This window comes from Oncorhynchus keta, chromosome 21 (assembly GCF_023373465.1).
Source record: "Oncorhynchus keta strain PuntledgeMale-10-30-2019 chromosome 21, Oket_V2, whole genome shotgun sequence".
Taxonomy (NCBI): Eukaryota; Metazoa; Chordata; class Actinopteri; order Salmoniformes; family Salmonidae; genus Oncorhynchus; species Oncorhynchus keta.
Window position 1 is genome coordinate 47,362,656 of NC_068441.1, and position 17,999 is coordinate 47,380,654.

Here is a 17,999-nt window from a genome sequence, read left to right on the forward strand (position 1 = left end):
GAATTTAAAGCAGTTGGCACGATAAGAGGTAAGCACAGCTTTTACTCTCCCTCTTCTTTTCCCACCGCACCCCCCCCCCCAGACCCGACTGCCTGCTCCCTCTACCCATGTCTCTATCTTCCACCCATCTATCGCCCACCCTCTCTCTCTCCCAACCCCTTTCTCTCCCACCCCTCTCTCTCCCAACCCCTCTCTCTTCCACCCATCTATCGCCCACCCCTCTCTGTCCCAACCCCTCTCTCTTCCACCCATCTATTACTTACCCCTCTCTCTCCCAACCCCTCTCTCTCCCAACCCCTCTCCCTTTTTTCCTCCCTCCACTCTTACCCTCCATCTGACAGCGCAGCTTCTCGAAGGCCTCCGCAGTGACATTGTCGCCAGTTCCCCAGGCCTCCTCGTCCTCCGGTAGCTCCAGCTCCTCCTCTTCTCCGGTTGGCAGAGTGTCCGGGCTGGGTCTGTCTGACAGACAGCTCTCTGAGGAACATTCATCATCTCCACCTATATATTGTGTTGAAAAAAAAATATGCAGAAGACGAATGTATGGTGTTCGCTGTAGTTTATGGAGAATAAAGTTGCAGTGTATTCTATTCTGTTGTCACGGTGTCCTGTGCAAGCAAACAATAAGGTATAAACTCTTCTCATACCGTGCTGCTGCTTGTACAGGTGGTGTTCTACCATGAACTGCAATTCTGCAGGGAGGGAGGGAGAATGTGAGAGAGGTTGTGAGAGAGGTAGAGAGGGAGGGGGAAAATACACAATAAAAGGTGTAGGAGTCAATGTTAATATACTGTACAGTACGCCTTTATGAACTGATGAAATCTTCCCCGTCTTGCTGTAACACAGCCTTCTTCAGCGTGTTCATTCGAGTTGAAGCTGCTTGTAATGTAATGGAAGTGACTTAGCCCATATTATTGTGTGGGCGATGAATGTGTTGATTGTACCTTTAGAGGTTCACCTAGGTCTCATGATAGGGGCTGTACCAAATGTTTGATATATTATAGCAATTGATTATGCTCATGTTTTATTAATAGAAGGGGAGGCCCCTCCCTCCTTATAAGACCCCTCCCTCCTTACATTTATAGGGTCCTAGACTACAGATTAACAATATATATACACTATGAGGTTTAATATTGTTTCACAGTACTTTTCTAGGCTCTCTGCCTCTTATGAAGAAACTGTCTGAGAAATGTGTGACTGTGAAGACAGAACTCTGCAGGGGAGTGTAAGAGATAAGAGATTAGTTAGACATTCCACTATAAATCAACTTGGACATTTACTGCTAAGCTTTTAGATAGCTATATAAACAAAAGTTTTAGTGTTGAGTTGGCATGGTTTTGACGTAGGCAGTGACATCACTAGAGCTGGACTTTGGGTTTAATAAAATAACTTGGGACCTTTTCTTTGATGCAGAACTTACTCAGAAACATGCGTTTATGTTCCTGTTGTCCACTTCTGTCTGCAATTGCATTAATAGTTTTTTAATCGATTTAATTAAAGATATTGTCATAATGCTAATTTCACAGATGAGCCAATGATTGGAATAAGCCAAGGAATAAGGAAACAAACCGCAACAATACGCACCCTTAATTAGCACACACACACATTTGTGGGAAGGTTGTGGCTAGAGCCATAGGGCTCCTCAAGCCTGCATCCCAAATGGCGCCCTATTCCCCATAAGGGCTCTAGTCAAAAGTAGTGCACTACGTTGGGAATAGGGTACTGTTTGGGACACCTAAAGTGTCTTCAGAATGTTTTTACACCCCTTGACTTATTCCACACTTTGTTGTATTACAGCCTGAATTCAAAATTGATTAAATCGTTTTTCTTCTCAACCATCTACACAAAATACCCCATAATGACAAAGTGAAAACATGTTTTATTTTTTATTCCACATTTATTGAAAATTAAATACAAAAACATCCCATTCACATAAATATTTAATCAATAGTTTGTAGAATCACCTTTGGCAGCGATTACAGCAGTTTTTCTGGGTAAATTTATAAAAGAATTCCACATCTGGATTGTGCATAATTTGCCCATTATTATTTTCAAAATTCTTCAAGCTCTGTCAAATTGGTTGTTGATCATTGCTACACAACCATTTTCAGGTCTTGCCATAGATTGTCTAGTAGATTTAAGTCCCAACTGTAACTTGGCCACTCAGGACATTCACTGTCTTCTTGGTAAGCAACTCCAGTGTATATTTGTTCTTGTGTTTTAGGTTATTGTCCTGCTGAAAGGTGAATTCATCTCCCAGTGTCTGGTGGAAAGCAGATAGAACAAGGTTTTACTCTAGGATTTTGCCTGTGTTCAGCTCCATTTCATTTATTTTTATTCTGAAAACCTTCCCAGTCCTTAACATTTTCAAGTATACCCTTAACATGATGCAGCCACAACCATGCTTGGAAATATGAAGAGTGGTTCTCAGTGATGTGTTGTGTTGGATTTTCCCCAAACATAACACTTTGTATTCAGGACATAAAGTGAATTTCTTTGCAACATTTTTTCAGTTTTATTTCAGTGCCTTATTGCAAACAGGATGCATGTTTTGGAATATCTTTATTCTGTACAGGCTTCCTTGTTTTCATTAATTTAGGTTAGTATTGCTCAGTTTTGTCCTATCCTAACCATTAAAAGTGTTACAAAAGTGTTTGTTATGTGTTAAACCTCTGTTAAAATATGCTTAAAATTATTAAAAGACAAGAAAGCGATTGTGATTGTGTTGAATTTTGTTTGGGAAATAAAGATGGACGTGTTTTGAAAAATATTTTTCATTCAGTAAAGACATTTGTAGACGGCTTAATTTATCGAGTCCCGAGGCTCGACTTACCCCATATCTGTAGTGCTTACCTGGATTCTGATTATTTTCAGGGATACACAACATCCTGAAATATATGTAGATGCTGTCTTTTTGTTAAAAAATACTACAATATTTCCCTTGATGGAGTAACACTGAATGTACAAAAATGGCTCAACTTACCCTACTCTTCCCTACTGTTAGTTTCTCTGATGATAACGTGACCAAGATCTATGCGCTGTATATTCAGATTCAGTTCCCACTCTATCCCGAAACAGAACATAGACTCCTAAGATAAAGATACAACTGGAACCAAAATACCTCCTTCTGCAGAAGAACCTTTTCTGAACCCTTTGTTTGGACTGTTGTGTTCGTTTCTTTGATCATTTGTCCAGGAGAGACCTACAGAGACTCCAGGAGAGACCTACAGAGCCTCCAGGAGAGACCTACAGAGCCTCCAGGAGAGACCTACAGAGCCTCCAGGAGAGACCTACAGAGCCTACAGGAGAGACCTACAGAGCCTCCAGGAGAGACCTACAGAGCCTCCAGGAGAGACCTACAGAAGCCTTCAGAAAGTCTTCACACCGCTTGACTTATCCCACATTTTGTTATGTTACAATCTGAATTTACAATGGATTAAATTGGGGTCATTGGCTTACACACAGTACCCCATCATTCTAAAGTGGAATGATGTTTTTCGAAATTCTTACAAATTAATTAAAAATGAAAAGCTGAAATATCTTGGATCATTAAGTATTAAATCCCTTTCTTATGGCAAGCCTAAATAAGTTCAGGAGTTTAAAAAATGTGCTTACAAGTCACATAATAAGTTGCATGGACTCAAACATGTCGTTTGAATGACTACTTCATCTCAGTACCCCACACATACAATTATCTGTAAGGTCCTTCAGTCGAGCAAGTCATTTCAAACACAGATTCAACCACAAAGGCAATGCCTTTGCCTCTCAAAGAAGGGCACCTATTGGTAAATGGGTAAAAAAACAAAACAGACATTGAATATCTCTTTGAGCATGATGAAGTTATTAATTACACTAAGGATGGTGCATCAATACACCCAGTCACTACAAAGATACAGGCGTTCTTCCTAACTCAGTTGCCGGTGAGGAATGAAACCGCTCAGGAATTTCACCATGGGGCCAATGGTGACTTTAAAACAAGTACAGAGTTTAATTAGAGATAGGCGTCTCGCTTGCGGGACAAATTCCGGTGACACTGGAGGGTGTGCAATTCAAATAAATAATCATAACAATTATGGATATTAAACCTTTAGTGTGTTATATTCACAAATAACGATTAAATATTAACTTTTTGAAACTCTTCCTCTGATTTGTCATCCAAAGGGTCCCAGCTATACCATGTAGTGTCGTTTTGTTTAGTTGGCGCCATTGATTTGAGTAATCCACTCGTTCAAAATGCAGAGAAAGGAATCTGAAAATCTACCCCTAAACTTTGTCAAAATACGTTTTTATTCACTCCTCAGGTACCCTAAAATGTAATCAAACTATAATATGTCTTATGGAAAGAAGTATGTTCAATAGCACACTGTCATCATGGCGCACCCAAACATGAAATTCCAAGACTCTGTCCCTGTACTAAAACTGATATTTCTTATTCGTTTTTTGAAGCTACAAGCCTGAAACCTTGAACATAGACTGCTGACACCCTGTGGAAGCCATGGGAATTGCATCCAGGAAGCTAATTTTCAATATGACCTTTTACTTGCCTTTCTAAGAGGATGGTCGCTCAAAAACAAAAATTTGTTTGGTTTTTCTTTAGATTCTTTTCCTACCATATTTATTGTGTTATATTCTCATACATTAGCTTAACATTTCTACAAATTTCAAAGTGTTTTCTGTCCAATTGTACCAATTATATGCATTTCCTGGCTTCAGGGCCTGATCAACAGGCAGTTTACTTTGGGCACGTCATACAGGCAGAAATTGAGATTTTTAACATAGAGCAGGCCCTGTCGTTACCTCATTTCCAAGAGATAATGCCTTACATTATGCCTGGGAAGAAAACACTTCCCAGGCGTAATGCAAAAAATGTACAATTTTCTCAAATTCCCATTGGCTCAACCATCAGCTCAACTTACCCAAAGGTCATTGGCTAAACTTACCCCAAGGCAAACATTTAGACTATATTAGCCCACACAGCTACAAGGATGCACTTTAATATTGAAGCTTAGAGAGACCGCAGCTGATGTATAGACCAATCTTAAAATGATCTTCTTTGGTTTAGATACATGAAACCTCTAACACAATAAAAGACACCCTGGTTCGAATCCAGGCTGTATCACAACCAGCCGTGATTCGGAGTCCCATAGGGCGGCGCACAATTGACCAAGCGTCTTTCGGGTTTGGCCGGTGTATAAATGGGAATAATTTGTCATTATAAATGGGAATTTGTTCTTAACTGACTTGGCTAAATAAAGGTTACATTTAAATGTTAAAACATTTTATATGACTTGGTGAAAATCTGTTTTTTGGACCTAACTTGTTTTTTTTACAGATTACACGAAATGATGACGTCTTACTAAATATTTGGTCAAATTATTAATTTTGTGCATGGTTTCCTAGAAACAAGGGTGGCTCAACGCTCCACTCTCTTATTTGTTCTGTTTAGGAAGTGAAGAGAGTGCAAACCGAGGACACATTCAGAACTTTGGGCTGACTAACATATTATTAAACTGAAGAAAGTCACACTGCAATAACCCCATGTTTAAATAAGAGCCCATCTTAAATGACTATGTTGATGCTTATGTGTTACCTTCCCTACAATTCGTAAGCTACATGACCTCACCTTTCATGGTGGGCGTGCCTCTTGCTCCCTTCCTCCTCTGCCTGGGAGAGTTCAACAGGGCTGCCTGCAACAACATGTCAACATTAATAAGGTAAGCCGGGCCAGAAGATCTTCATTTGTCCATGGGTTGTCGTTACTAATGATTTCTCTATAGATGCATTCCATATGAAGTACACAGTTAATTACCTTGTATAACTGGTTAGGAAGACGGTCTTCGTCTATTTCTGTAGGAGGGAAAATAAAAGATGGGTTGTGAATTAAACTGTAACATAAACAAATCCAATGAACTGTGTAGGTTGGCAGGAAGCCTAGTTGTTAAGAGCTTTGGGCCAGTAACCGAAAAGATGCTGACTCGAATCCTGAGACAACTAGGTGCAAAAGTTATTTCATGTGCACTTAACCCTAATTCCTTCTGTTAATCACTCTGTAACAGTGTCTCTGCCAAATGCCTAAAATAAAATGTAAAATGATGAACCCGCACATAGACTTGGCAGGACAGTATAGTCCTATAGTTCTGCCAGTCTACAGCTGTGTTCCAGTATACAGCTGTGTTCCAGTATATAGTCATATAGCTCTGCCAGTCTACAGCTGTGTTCCAGTATGTAGTCATATAGTTCTGCCAGTCTACAGCTGTGTTCCAGTATATAGTCATATAGTTCTGCCAGTCTAAAGCTGTGTTCCAGTATATAGTCATATAGTTCTGCCAGTCTAAAGCTGTGTTCCAGTATATAGTCATATAGCTCTGCCAGTCTACAGCTGTGTTCCAGTATATAGTCCTATAGTTCTGCCAGTCTACAGCTGTGTTCCAGTATATAGTCATATAGTTCTGCCAGTCTAAAGCTGTGTTCCAGTATATAGTCATATAGTTCTGCCAGTCTAAAGCTGTGTTCCAGTATATTGTCATAAAGCTCTGCCAGTCTACAGCTGTGTTCCAGTATATAGTCCTATAGTTCTGCCAGTCTAAAGCTGTGTTCCAGTATATAGTCATATAGTTCTGCCAGTCTAAAGCTGTGTTCCAGTATATAGTCATAAAGCTCTGCCAGTCTACAGCTGTGTTCCAGTATATAGTCCTATAGTTCTGCCAGTCTAAAGCTGTGTTCCAGTATATAGTCATATAGTTCTGCCAGTCTAAAGCTGTGTTCCAGTATATAGTCATAAAGCTCTGCCAGTCTACAGCTGTGTTCCAGTATATAGTCCTATAGTTCTGCCAGTCTACAGCTGTGTTCCAGTATATAGTCCTATAGTTCTGCCAGTCTACAGCTGTGTTCCAGTATATAGTCCTATAGTTCTGCCAGTCTACAGCTGTGTTCCAGTATATAGTCCTATAGTTCTGCCAGTCTACAGCTGTGTTCCAGTATATAGTCCTATAGCTCTGCCAGTCTACAGCTGTGTTCCAGTATATAGTCCTATAGCTCTGCCAGTCTACAGCTGTGTTCCAGTATATAGTCCTATAGCTCTGCCAGTCTACAGCTGTGTTCCAGTATATAGTCCTATAGTTCTGCCAGTCTACAGCTGTGTTCCAGTATATAGTCCTATAGTTCTGCCAGTCTACAGCTGTGTTCCAGTATATAGTCCTATAGTTCTGCTAGACTCCAGAGGGACTCGAAAATGTATGGTCACGAAGGTGACTTTGTGCCAGTCTATGTGTGTGCGTGTGTGTGTGTGTGTGTGTGTGTGTGTGTGTGTGTGTGTGTGTGTGTGTGTGTGTGTGTGTGTAAACATGTATGTTGTGTGTGTGTGTGTCTGTGTGTGACCTTGTGCCAGTCAGTCCAGATGGTCTAATGACCCCCTCAGACCTCTACCTGACGTCAGCAGGACAAGTGGCACTGGATAGTCACAATGCTGACATTACTACAACCACAACCACAGGACTGATCCTAGATTTACAACAACAACCACACACACACACAACATACATGTTTATACACACGCACACACACACACATGCACACAACATACATTTTTACACACACACATACACAACATACATGATTACACACACACGCACGCACACACACATAGTATTTTTCTAGGACACCACCACCTTGTTGCCTAGCAACCTAAACATCCCCAGACACCAGTACAGTTCAGTGTGTCTGTGTGTGTCTATGGGTGTGTCCATGCGACCTCCATGCATGTGTGTGTACACTTGAGCATGTTTGTGTGTGTTTGTCTGAGTGTGTGTCTGCATATGAAATGTGAACAGCTCTTCCACACGCCTGTGAAGTGTCTGCATCTGTTTCAACACTCCTCTTGGCACCACATAACAATTCAGCACGTTTTAATATCTACATCAACTGAATAAAAAAATACGAAATGAACGACTTCTCATAAAAACACACTAAGAAAGCCCCTTTTAATTTGTAACAACGTGTGTTTGTGATGATGCATCAAACATCCATATTTTTAGCAAGTCCCAAGTGTCTGGCCATCAAGATTTTTGTTTCAAAACCATACAAATAAGTAGGGCAGTGTTCTCTCTCTCTCTCTTCTCTCTCTCTCTCTTCTCTCTCTCTCTCTCTCTCTCTCTCTCTCTTGTCTCTCTCACTCTCTCTCTCTGAGGGTAAGGGGTATAGCTCAGTGTGTGAATTTGAATAAGCTGAGGGGTCTTCTCCAAACTGACAAGGAGTGAATCTCAAATGGAATCCTACTATAAAGAGCCTATGTGGTCTCTGCTCAAAAGTAATGCAGGATATAGGGCTACAGGTATAACGGGATTCTTCTGTTGAAGGAGAGGCGGACCAAAACGCAGCGTGGTTATTGTGATACATCTTTAATAAAGATGAAAATAGAACAATATACAAAAAAAAAAAAAAAAAACCGTGAAAACCCAAAAACAGCCCTATCTGGTGTAACAAACACAAAGACAGGAACAAGCACCCACGAACCCCAACACCAAACAGGCTACCTGAATATGGTTCCCAATCAGAGACAATGACTAACACCTGCCTCTGATTGAGAACCATATCAGGCCAAACACAGAAACAGACAAACTAGACATCCAACATAGAATGCCCACTCAGATCACACCCTGACCAAACAAAACATAGAAACATACAAAGCAAACTATGGTCAGGGTGTGACAATAGGTCAAAAGTAGTAGACTACATTGTAGATCATTTGGTGTTATCTTTTTTATTATAGATTATAGTGTGTTATCTTTACTACTATAGCCTACAGGGTGTTATCTTTATTATTATAGCCTATAGGGTGTTATCTTTATTACCATAGCCTATAGGGTGTTATCTTTATTATTATAGCCTATAGGGTGTTATCTTTATTATTATAGCCTAAAGGGTGTTATCTTTATTATTATAGCCTATAGGGTGTTATCTTTATTACCATAGCCTATAGGGTGTTATCTTTATTATTATAGCCTATAGGGTGTTATCTTTATTATTATAGCCTAAAGGGTGTTATCTTTACTACTATAGCCTATAGGGTGTTATCTTTATTACCATAGCCTATAGGGTGTTATCTTTATTATCAAAGCCTATAGGGTGTTATCTTTATTATTATAGCCTAAAGGGTGTTATCTTTACTACTATAGCCTATAGGGTGTTATCTTTATTACCATAGCCTATAGGGTGTTATCTTTATTACCATAGCCTATAGGGTGTTATCTTTATTACTATAGCCTATAGGGTGTTATCTTTATTACCATAGCCTATAGGGTGTTATCTTTATTATTATAGCCTATAGGGTGTTATCTTTATTACTACAGCCTATAGGGTGTTATCTTTATTACTATAGCCTATAGGGTGTTATCTTTATTATTATAGCCTATAGGGTGTTATCTTTATTATTATAGCCTATAGGGTGTTATCTTTATTACTATAGCCTATAGGGTGTTATCTTTACATTTACATTACATCTTTACTACTATAGCCTATAGGGTGTTATCTTTACTACTATAGCCTATAGGGTGTTATCTTTATTATTATAGCCTATAGGGTGTTATCTTTATTATTATAGCCTATAGGGTGTTATCTTTATTATTATAGCCTATAGTGCTTTTACACCTGCATTGTTTGCTGTTTGGGGTTTTAGGCTGGGTTTCTGTATAGCACTTTGAGATATCAGCTGATGTTATATATAAATAAATTTGATTTGATTTGATTTGATTTAGTGTGTTATCTTTATTATTATAGCCTATATGGTGTTATCTTTATTATTATAGCCTATAGGGTGTTATCTTTATTATTATAGCCTATATGGTGTTATCTTTATTATTATAGCCTATAGGGTGTTATCTTTATTATTATAGCCTATAGGGTGTTATCTTTATTATTATAGCCTATAGGGTGTTATCTTTATTATTATAGCCTATAGGGTGTTATCTTTATTATTATAGCCTATATGGTGTTATCTTTATTATTATAGCCTATAGGGTGTTATCTTTACTACTATAGCCTATAGGGTGTTATCTTTATTATTATAGCCTATAGGGTGTTATCTTTATTATTATAGCCTATAGGGTGTTATCTTTATTATTATAGCCTATAGGGTGTTATCTTTTTTATTATAGATTATACGGTGTTATCTTTATTACCTTAGCCTATAGTGTGTTATCTTTATTATTATAGCCTATAGCCTATAGGGTGTTATCTTTATTATTATAGCCTATAGGGTGTTATCTTTATTACCATAGCCTATAGGGTGTTATCTTTATTACTACAGCCTATAGGATGTCATCTTTATTATTGTATAGGGTGCTATCTCTCTCTCTCTCTCTCTCTCTCTCTCTCTCTCTCTCTCTCTCTCTCTCTCTCTCTCTCTCGACAGGCATCCAGCTACAGCTCACTGTGATACAGATATCAGAGGAGAGTGGCGTGTGTGTGTGTGTGTGTGTGTGTGTGTGTGTGTGTGTGTGTGTGTGTGTGTGTGTGTGTGTGTGTGTGTGTGTGTGTGTGTGTGTGTGTGTGTGTGTGTGTGTGTGTGTGTGTGTGTGTGTGTGTGTGTGTGTGTGTGTGTGTGTGTGGTACGGAACTGTTCTTTGTCTTCAGGGAGAAAATCAGAGACTCAGTTAATCTCCTGTGAATCTCTTTGTTGAGAGAAAGATCCCTAAGATCAAAGACAGAAAATAGAGTTTATATATAGCCTATAAATACCTATCACAATGACTTAGCAACATAATATAAAGGAAGGAGGGTAGGGGAGGTATAATATAAAGGTAGGAGGGTAGGGGAGGTATAATATAAAGGTAGGAGGGGAGGGGAGGTATAATATAAAGGTAGGAGGGTAGGGGAGGTATAATATAAAGGTAGGAGGGTAGGGGAGGTATAATATAAAGGTAGGAGGGTAGGGGAGGTATAATATAAAGGTAGGAGGGTAGGGTAGGGGAGGTATAATATAAAGGTAGGAGGGTATGGGAGGTATAATATAAAGGTAGGAGGGTAGGGGAGGTATAATATAAAGGTAGGAGGGTAGGGTAGGGGAGGGTAGGGGAGGTATAATATAAAGGTAGGAGGGTAGGGGAGGTATAATATAAAGGTAGGAGGGTAGGGTAGGGGAGGGTAGGGGAGGTATAATATAAAGGTAGGAGGGTAGGGGAGGTATAATATAAAGGTAGGAGGGTAGGGTAGGGGAGGTATAATATAAAGGTAGGAGGGTAGGGGAGGTATAATATAAAGGTAGGAGGGTAGGGGAGGGGAGGGGAGGTATAATATAAAGGTAGGAGGGAGGGGAGGTATAATATAAAGGTAGGAGGGTAGGGGAGGTATAATATAAAGGTAGGAGGGTAGGGGAGGGGAGGTATAATATAAAGGTAGGAGGGTAGGGGAGGGGAGGTATAATATAAAGGTAGGAGGGTAGGGGAGGTATAATATAAAGGTAGGAGGGTAGGGGAGGTATAATATAAAGGTAGGAGGGTAGGGTAGGGGAGGTATAATATAAAGGTAGGAGGGTAGGGGAGGGGAGGTATAATATAAAGGTAGGAGGGTAGGGGAGGTATAATATAAAGGTAGGAGGGTAGGGGAGGTATAATATAAAGGTAGGAGGGTAGGGGAGGGGAGGGGAGGTATAATATAAAGGTAGGAGGGTAGGGGAGGTATAATATAAAGGAAGGAGGGGAGGGGAGGTATAATATAAGGGTAGGAGGGTAGGGGAGGTATAATATAACTAGATTATAATACATAATAAATTGCTTCACTGTGTGTCCGCCTCTGCATTGCTGCTCTATGGAGTTTTACGCTGAGTCCTTTTTACTTTGTGATGACTGCTCATGTTAAAGGTCTTTATAAAATACGTTTGATTGATTGATCTGCTGCCAGCGGACCAGTAGACTGAAGACGGGCAGAAGACACATTTCAGTTCTACACAATAATGGACACTAGAGTTGGCCCATGTATTAAAGTGAATAAGATGCTATTTAGTTACCTGGAGAAGACTGGTCACTGGAAGCTACCAGAGTAGCAGGGGTGGGCCGACGTCTTCTGATCTGGAGAGAAACACACAGAACTGACATCAGTATTCAAGAAATCGAGAAAAAGTAAATTAAGAAACCAAGAAAAACACAAGATTTTGTGGTGATGGTGTTTGCTTAGAGATAGAATTAAGATGTGTTGTGGGGTTAAAAAAAAGACTCCAACAACAGTATTGCACCCACACAAACAGCTGACCTCATCCTCAACTCCCTCAGTTGCACAGACACACACACGTACACACACACCAGCGGTTCTGAGCTGTAGCTGCCAGCCTTGCTGAGTAAGGACGAACGACATGTGAGGTCCAATCCTACTGTTGTTTCTAAATGCTGAAATCTGCAATTACAAAACAGTCTAGTTGGCTTTCTGTTCACTGCTCTGACGACGAGCTCATGTCTGAAGGAGATGACACCTGCGTGGGTAAAAAAAAAAACACGCCCTGTTAAGAACTCTTTTTTTAAAAATATTTTTTATATATTTATTGACTTTCAATGTCACACACTGTTATTTATGTGTATCTTGTACTGGAGTGACAAAAACAGTCAGCACCATGATGATAGTTTTAGAGGCAGAGTTAGGAGAGCTTCTTCACCTGCTGTTTATCACAATTTTTCTCTGATTTAAGTATAGCCTACATGTAAGGAAGACAAGATGGAATTCATAGAACAACACAGTAGCAAAACTCCTAACCCAACCTCGGTTGGGATGCGAAACACTCTACACGCAGAAACAAGAAACGGAGGCTGAGTTCACACAGGCAGCCCAATTCTGATGTTTTTATTGGCGAAAGAGTGGATCCGATTGGGTCAAAAGACCAATTAGTGGGAAAAGATCATAATTGGGGCAGCCTGTGTAAACACAGCCTCTGAAAATCTTTGAAATGCATATGTTACTACTGAAGAAAATGCTTACCTAATGAGAGTCTTGCTCTGCTTTCTTAGTTAACGATAAGGGTTTATTTAATAGAGTCTCATTATGGGATTTGATGTCATCTCCTTGATGAAGTACTGCTCACTAGTCAATGTTATCTCCTTGATGACACACTGTTGCTCACTAGCCAATGTTATCTCCTTACATTTACATGTACATTTAAGTCATTTAGCAGACGCTCTTATCCAGAGCGACTTACAAATTGGTGCATTCACCTTATGACATCCTTAATAATACACTCCTCTTCAGTGAATGTTTTCTCCTTGATGACAGACTACACATTAGTCAATGTTTTCTCCTTGATGACAGACTGCACATTAATCAATGGTATCTCCTTGATGACACACTGCTCATTAGTCAATGTTATCTCCTTGAATGACACACTGCTCATTAGTCAATGTTATCTCCTTGAATGACACACTGCTCATTAGTCAATGTTATCTCCTTGAATGACACACTGCTCATTAGTCAATGTTATCTCCTTGAATGACACACTGCTCATTAGTCAATGTTATCTCCTTGAATGACACACTGCTCATTAGTCAATGTTATCTCTTTGATGATGCACTGCTCATTAGTCAACGTTATCTCCTTGAATGACACACTGCTCATTAGTCAATGTTATCTCTTTGATGATGCACTGCTCATTAGTCAATGTTATCTCTTTGATGATGCACTGCTCATTAGTCAATGTTATCTCCTTGAATGACACACTGCTCATTAGTCAATGTTATCTCCTTGAATGACACACTGCTCATTAGTCAATGTTATCTCTTTGATGATGCACTGCTCATTAGTCAATGTTATCTCCTTGAATGACACACTGCTCATTAGTCAATGTTATCTCCTTGAATGACACACTGCTCATTAGTCAATGTTATCTCTTTGACATGAATGTTTTTTTGAATGACACACTGCACACAAATGCTTTAAACATTAGTCAATGTTATCTCCAAACAAGGTGATGACACACTGCTATAAATTTGAGTGTTTTGTTTAAATGTTAAGCAGTGTGCACCAAGGAACTGAGTAGTTTGGTTCATTTCCTTTTTCACTGGACGTTATTGAGGGAGATTGAGGTTTTGCAAATAATTCCATAGAAAGACTGTGATGATGCTAAGAATATGCAGACAAAATAGGATTCATTTCCTTTCACACACAACCAGAGAAAGACTGTGTATAAGAAATTCATCATCTGACCTCTAATTTTCTCTGGACGTTATTGAGGGAGATTGAGGTTTGGCATAATAATTCCATCTTTCTTTTGGTCTTTCACACCAGATGGACTATGAAAGCATATTTGGGTCCTTGAAAAGCGCAGTATTAAATACGATGTCTTATTATTGCTGTTAGAAGTGTCCCACTGGGGCCCACTGGGGCCCACACTGGTTGATTGTGTGGTCAGTGTTGTTTTCACTTTTACAGGAACATTGCTCACCTCATATCCTGTCTGTCGAGGATATTAAAAAGGTTTCTTTCTTTTGTTTGCTTGTGTCAATACCTTTTCATGTTCACCCACCTCGCAGCTGAAGAGCCCCTCCAGTACCACTCTCCTCAGGATCCCCTTCAGCCCTCCAGCCCTCCAACCCGCCAGCCCTCCAGCCCTCCAACCCTCCAACCCTCCAGCCCTCCAGCCCTCCAGCCCTCCAGCCCTCCAGCCCTCCAGCCCTCCAACCCTCCAGCCCTCCAACCCTCCAGCCCTCCAGCCCTCCAGCCCTCCAACCCTCCAGCCCTCCAGCCCTCCAGCCCTCCAACCCTCCAGCCCTCCAGCCCTCCAGCCCTCCAACCCTCCAGCCCTACAGCCCTCCAACCCTCCAGCCCTCCAGCCCTCCAGCCCTCCAGCCCTCCAGCCCTCCAACCCTCCAACACTTCCCCTATTCCTACTAATTTTATTGATATTTATCCAGCATGTGTGTGTGTGTGTGTGTGTGTGTGTGTGTGTGTGTGTGTGTGTGTGTGTGTGTGTGTGTGTGTGTGTGTGTGTGTGTGTGTGTGTGTGTGTGTGTGTATGTTTATAGCGTGTGTGTGTGATTATATTAACCTGTGGTTGCGTGTTCCCTTGCATTTGTGTGTGTGTGTGTCAGTGTGTGTGTGTGTGTGTGTGTGTGTGTGTGTGTGTGTGTGTGTGTGTGTGTGTGTGTGTGTGTGTGTGTGTGTGTGTGTGTGTGTGTATGTTTATAGCGTGTGCACTGTGTGATTATATTAACCTGTGGTTGCGTGTTCCCTTGCATTTGCGTGTGTGTGTGTGTGTGTGTGTGTGTGTGTGTGTGTGTGTGTGTGTGTGTGTGTGTGTGTGTGTGTGTGTGTGTGTGTGTGTGTGTGTGTGTGTGTGTGTGTGTGTGTGTGTGTGTGTGTGTGTGTATGTTTATAGCGTGTGCACTGTGTGATTATATTAACCTGTGGTTGCGTGTTCCCTTGCATTTGCGTGTGTGTGTGTGTGTGTGTGTGTGTGTGTGTGTGTGTGTGTGTGTGTGTGTGTGTGTGTGTGTGTGTGTGTGTGTGTGTGTGTGTGTGTGTGTGTGTGTGTGTGTGTGTGTGTGTGTGTACCATATCTTATGCTACACACACATTATTCCATACTTACTATACCATACCGCAATACCATACCATATCTTACCATACATACCCTACCATACCTCAATACCACACCATACCTTAATACGATACCATATCTTACAATACCATACCATACCTCAATACCACACCATACCTTAATACGATACCATATCTTACAATACCACACCATACCTCAATACCATACTATATCTTACCATACCATACCATACCATACCTTAATACCAATACCATATCTTACCATGCTATACCTCAACACCATACCATATCTTATCATACTATACCTCAACACCATACCATACCTCAGTCACCAGTATACTTTTATTTACAAAGCCATTTGGGGTTAACTACCATTTTATTTGAGATTTGAAATCTCTTTTTCAAAAGCGTCCTGGCCAAGATAGGCAGCACCAAGTCATTACACAATTACAGACAAACAACATGAAAAACTACAAGTAATACAGTAAAAACCATAGAATTCACAAGAGTATAACAAAATTATAAAACAGCAAATTAAAAACATTGACAGGTCAGGGAATCAGTCCCAAGATCATTCATCAGTGATTTATAAATACCAATCGGGACAAGTCCTTCCAGTTTAAAAATATTTTGTTGATGAGTACATAAAAACCCATTTACAAATTCAGTTCGGACATTTGGAACAGTTAGCAGGATAAAGTCCAGCGAATGAAGAGACGACCCACCACATCTCTGAACAATAAAAATGCCCAAATAAAAAGGTAGTAAACCCAAAATTGCTTTGTAAATAAAAGTATACCAGTGCCTGAGCCTACGAGTGACTAGAGAAGGCCAGCCAACCCTGGTATACAAAGTGCAGTGGTGCGTAAGGATTTTGCAGTTTAAAATAAATCTCAAAGTGCCATGGTAAAGGGTGTCAATTGATCTCAAACACTGAGCGGAATAATTAATATATAAAATATCCCCATAGTCTAGAAAAGGCATAAATGTAGCTGACACTAGCCTCCTTCTGGCTTCAAAAGAAAAACAGGTCTTATTCCTAAAATAAAATCCCAATTTCAGCTTCAATTTTTGTGTAAATTGTTGAATATGCGATTTAAAAGAGAGGCCGTCATCAATTAAAATTCTAAGATATTTATATGAGGTTACAACCTCAATCTCCTTGCCCTGACAGGTAATAACAGGTGAAAAGTTCAGAGGTCTATTTCTTGCTTTAGAAAACACCATTAGTTTAGTTTTGTCAGTATTGAGGATAAGCTTCGATTGACACAAGGTTATGTTGAACAGTATAAAAAGCATTTTGTAAGTTCTGGAAAGCTTTTGTAAGAGACGAGGCACAACAGTAAATAACAGTACCATCCGCATAAAAATGAAGTTGAGCATTTTGGAAATTTTTGTCTAAATTGTTAATATAAATAGTGAATAAGAGAGGACCAAGTACAGAGCCTTGGGGCACACCATTAAAGACAGACAATTTAACAGACATAAGCCCACTGAGTTCTATCAGACAGATAGTTAGCAAACCATGTAACTGCATGCTCTGAAAGACCTACACTCGACAACCTCTGCCTTAGTATAGCATGATCAACTGTATCAAAAGCCTTCGAGAGATCAATAAAAAGTGAGACACAGTGCTGTTTTTTTTCAAGTGCTTCGGTGATATCATTTAAAACCTTCATGGCTGCTGTAATTGTGCTATGCTTCTTCCTGAAGCCCGATTGGTAAATTGATAAAATAGAGTTAGTATATAAAAACTCTTTTAGCTGTTCACTCACAAGGGTTTCAAGTATTTTCACCAGGGGTGACAGCTTTGAGATTGGCCTATATTTATTTAAAAGAGCTGGATCTCCCCCTTTTAAAAGTGGTAGGACAAATGCTGATTTCCAGATCTTTGGAATCTCATTACATTCCAGGGTTAGATTGAACAGAGATGTAAGTGGTTCAGCTATGAAATCAGCTGCCAAATTTAAAAAGCAGGGATCCAAAAGATCAGGACCTGCAGGCTTTCTCTGATCTAAGGATTTCAGGGCTTTATGTACCACCTGCACTGAGAATGGCAGAAAGCTACAAGTTTGACCAACTCTCACTGGTTCATCCACACAGGGTTGTACAGAGACAGAGGAGACTGAATCAAACAGCCTACCAGATGATGCAAAGTCCTCAGTGAAACAATTCAGCAATTCAGTTTTGTCAAATACAGCAACAAAGTCCTTCAATACACATGACAGTAATTCATTAACATGACTGTTTCCAGACATAGACTTAATAGCCTTCCAAAACTTTCTAGAGTCATTCAGGTTATCAGTGGTAACAGACATAAAATATTCAGACTTGGTCTTCCTGAGAAGAAAAGAACACTTGTTTCGTAACTGCCTAAAAAATAAGCCAATCAGCATCAGAACATGATTTCCTTGCTTTAGCCAAGGCTAGATTATGGTCATGAATAATATTAGACAGCTCAGAAGAAAACC

The 17,999-nt window shown here is 40.0% G+C and overlaps 1 protein-coding gene across 2 annotated transcripts in view; it reads right to left on the reverse strand.

Moving 5' to 3' along the window:
* LOC118400624 (protein phosphatase 1 regulatory subunit 1A-like) overlaps positions 1–17,999 on the reverse strand; it is a 49,688-nt gene that overhangs the window by 9,454 nt on the left and 22,235 nt on the right. For both annotated transcript variants that reach the window (XM_035797645.2, XM_035797646.2), the window contains exons 2-6: positions 11,999–12,059; positions 5,807–5,844; positions 5,621–5,684; positions 645–689; positions 328–498 (exon numbers count right to left, since the gene is read on the reverse strand). In XM_035797645.2, the coding sequence (XP_035653538.1) occupies positions 328–498; positions 645–689; positions 5,621–5,684; positions 5,807–5,844; positions 11,999–12,059 (379 nt within the window). The remainder of the gene's footprint in view (positions 1–327; positions 499–644; positions 690–5,620; positions 5,685–5,806; positions 5,845–11,998; positions 12,060–17,999) is intronic.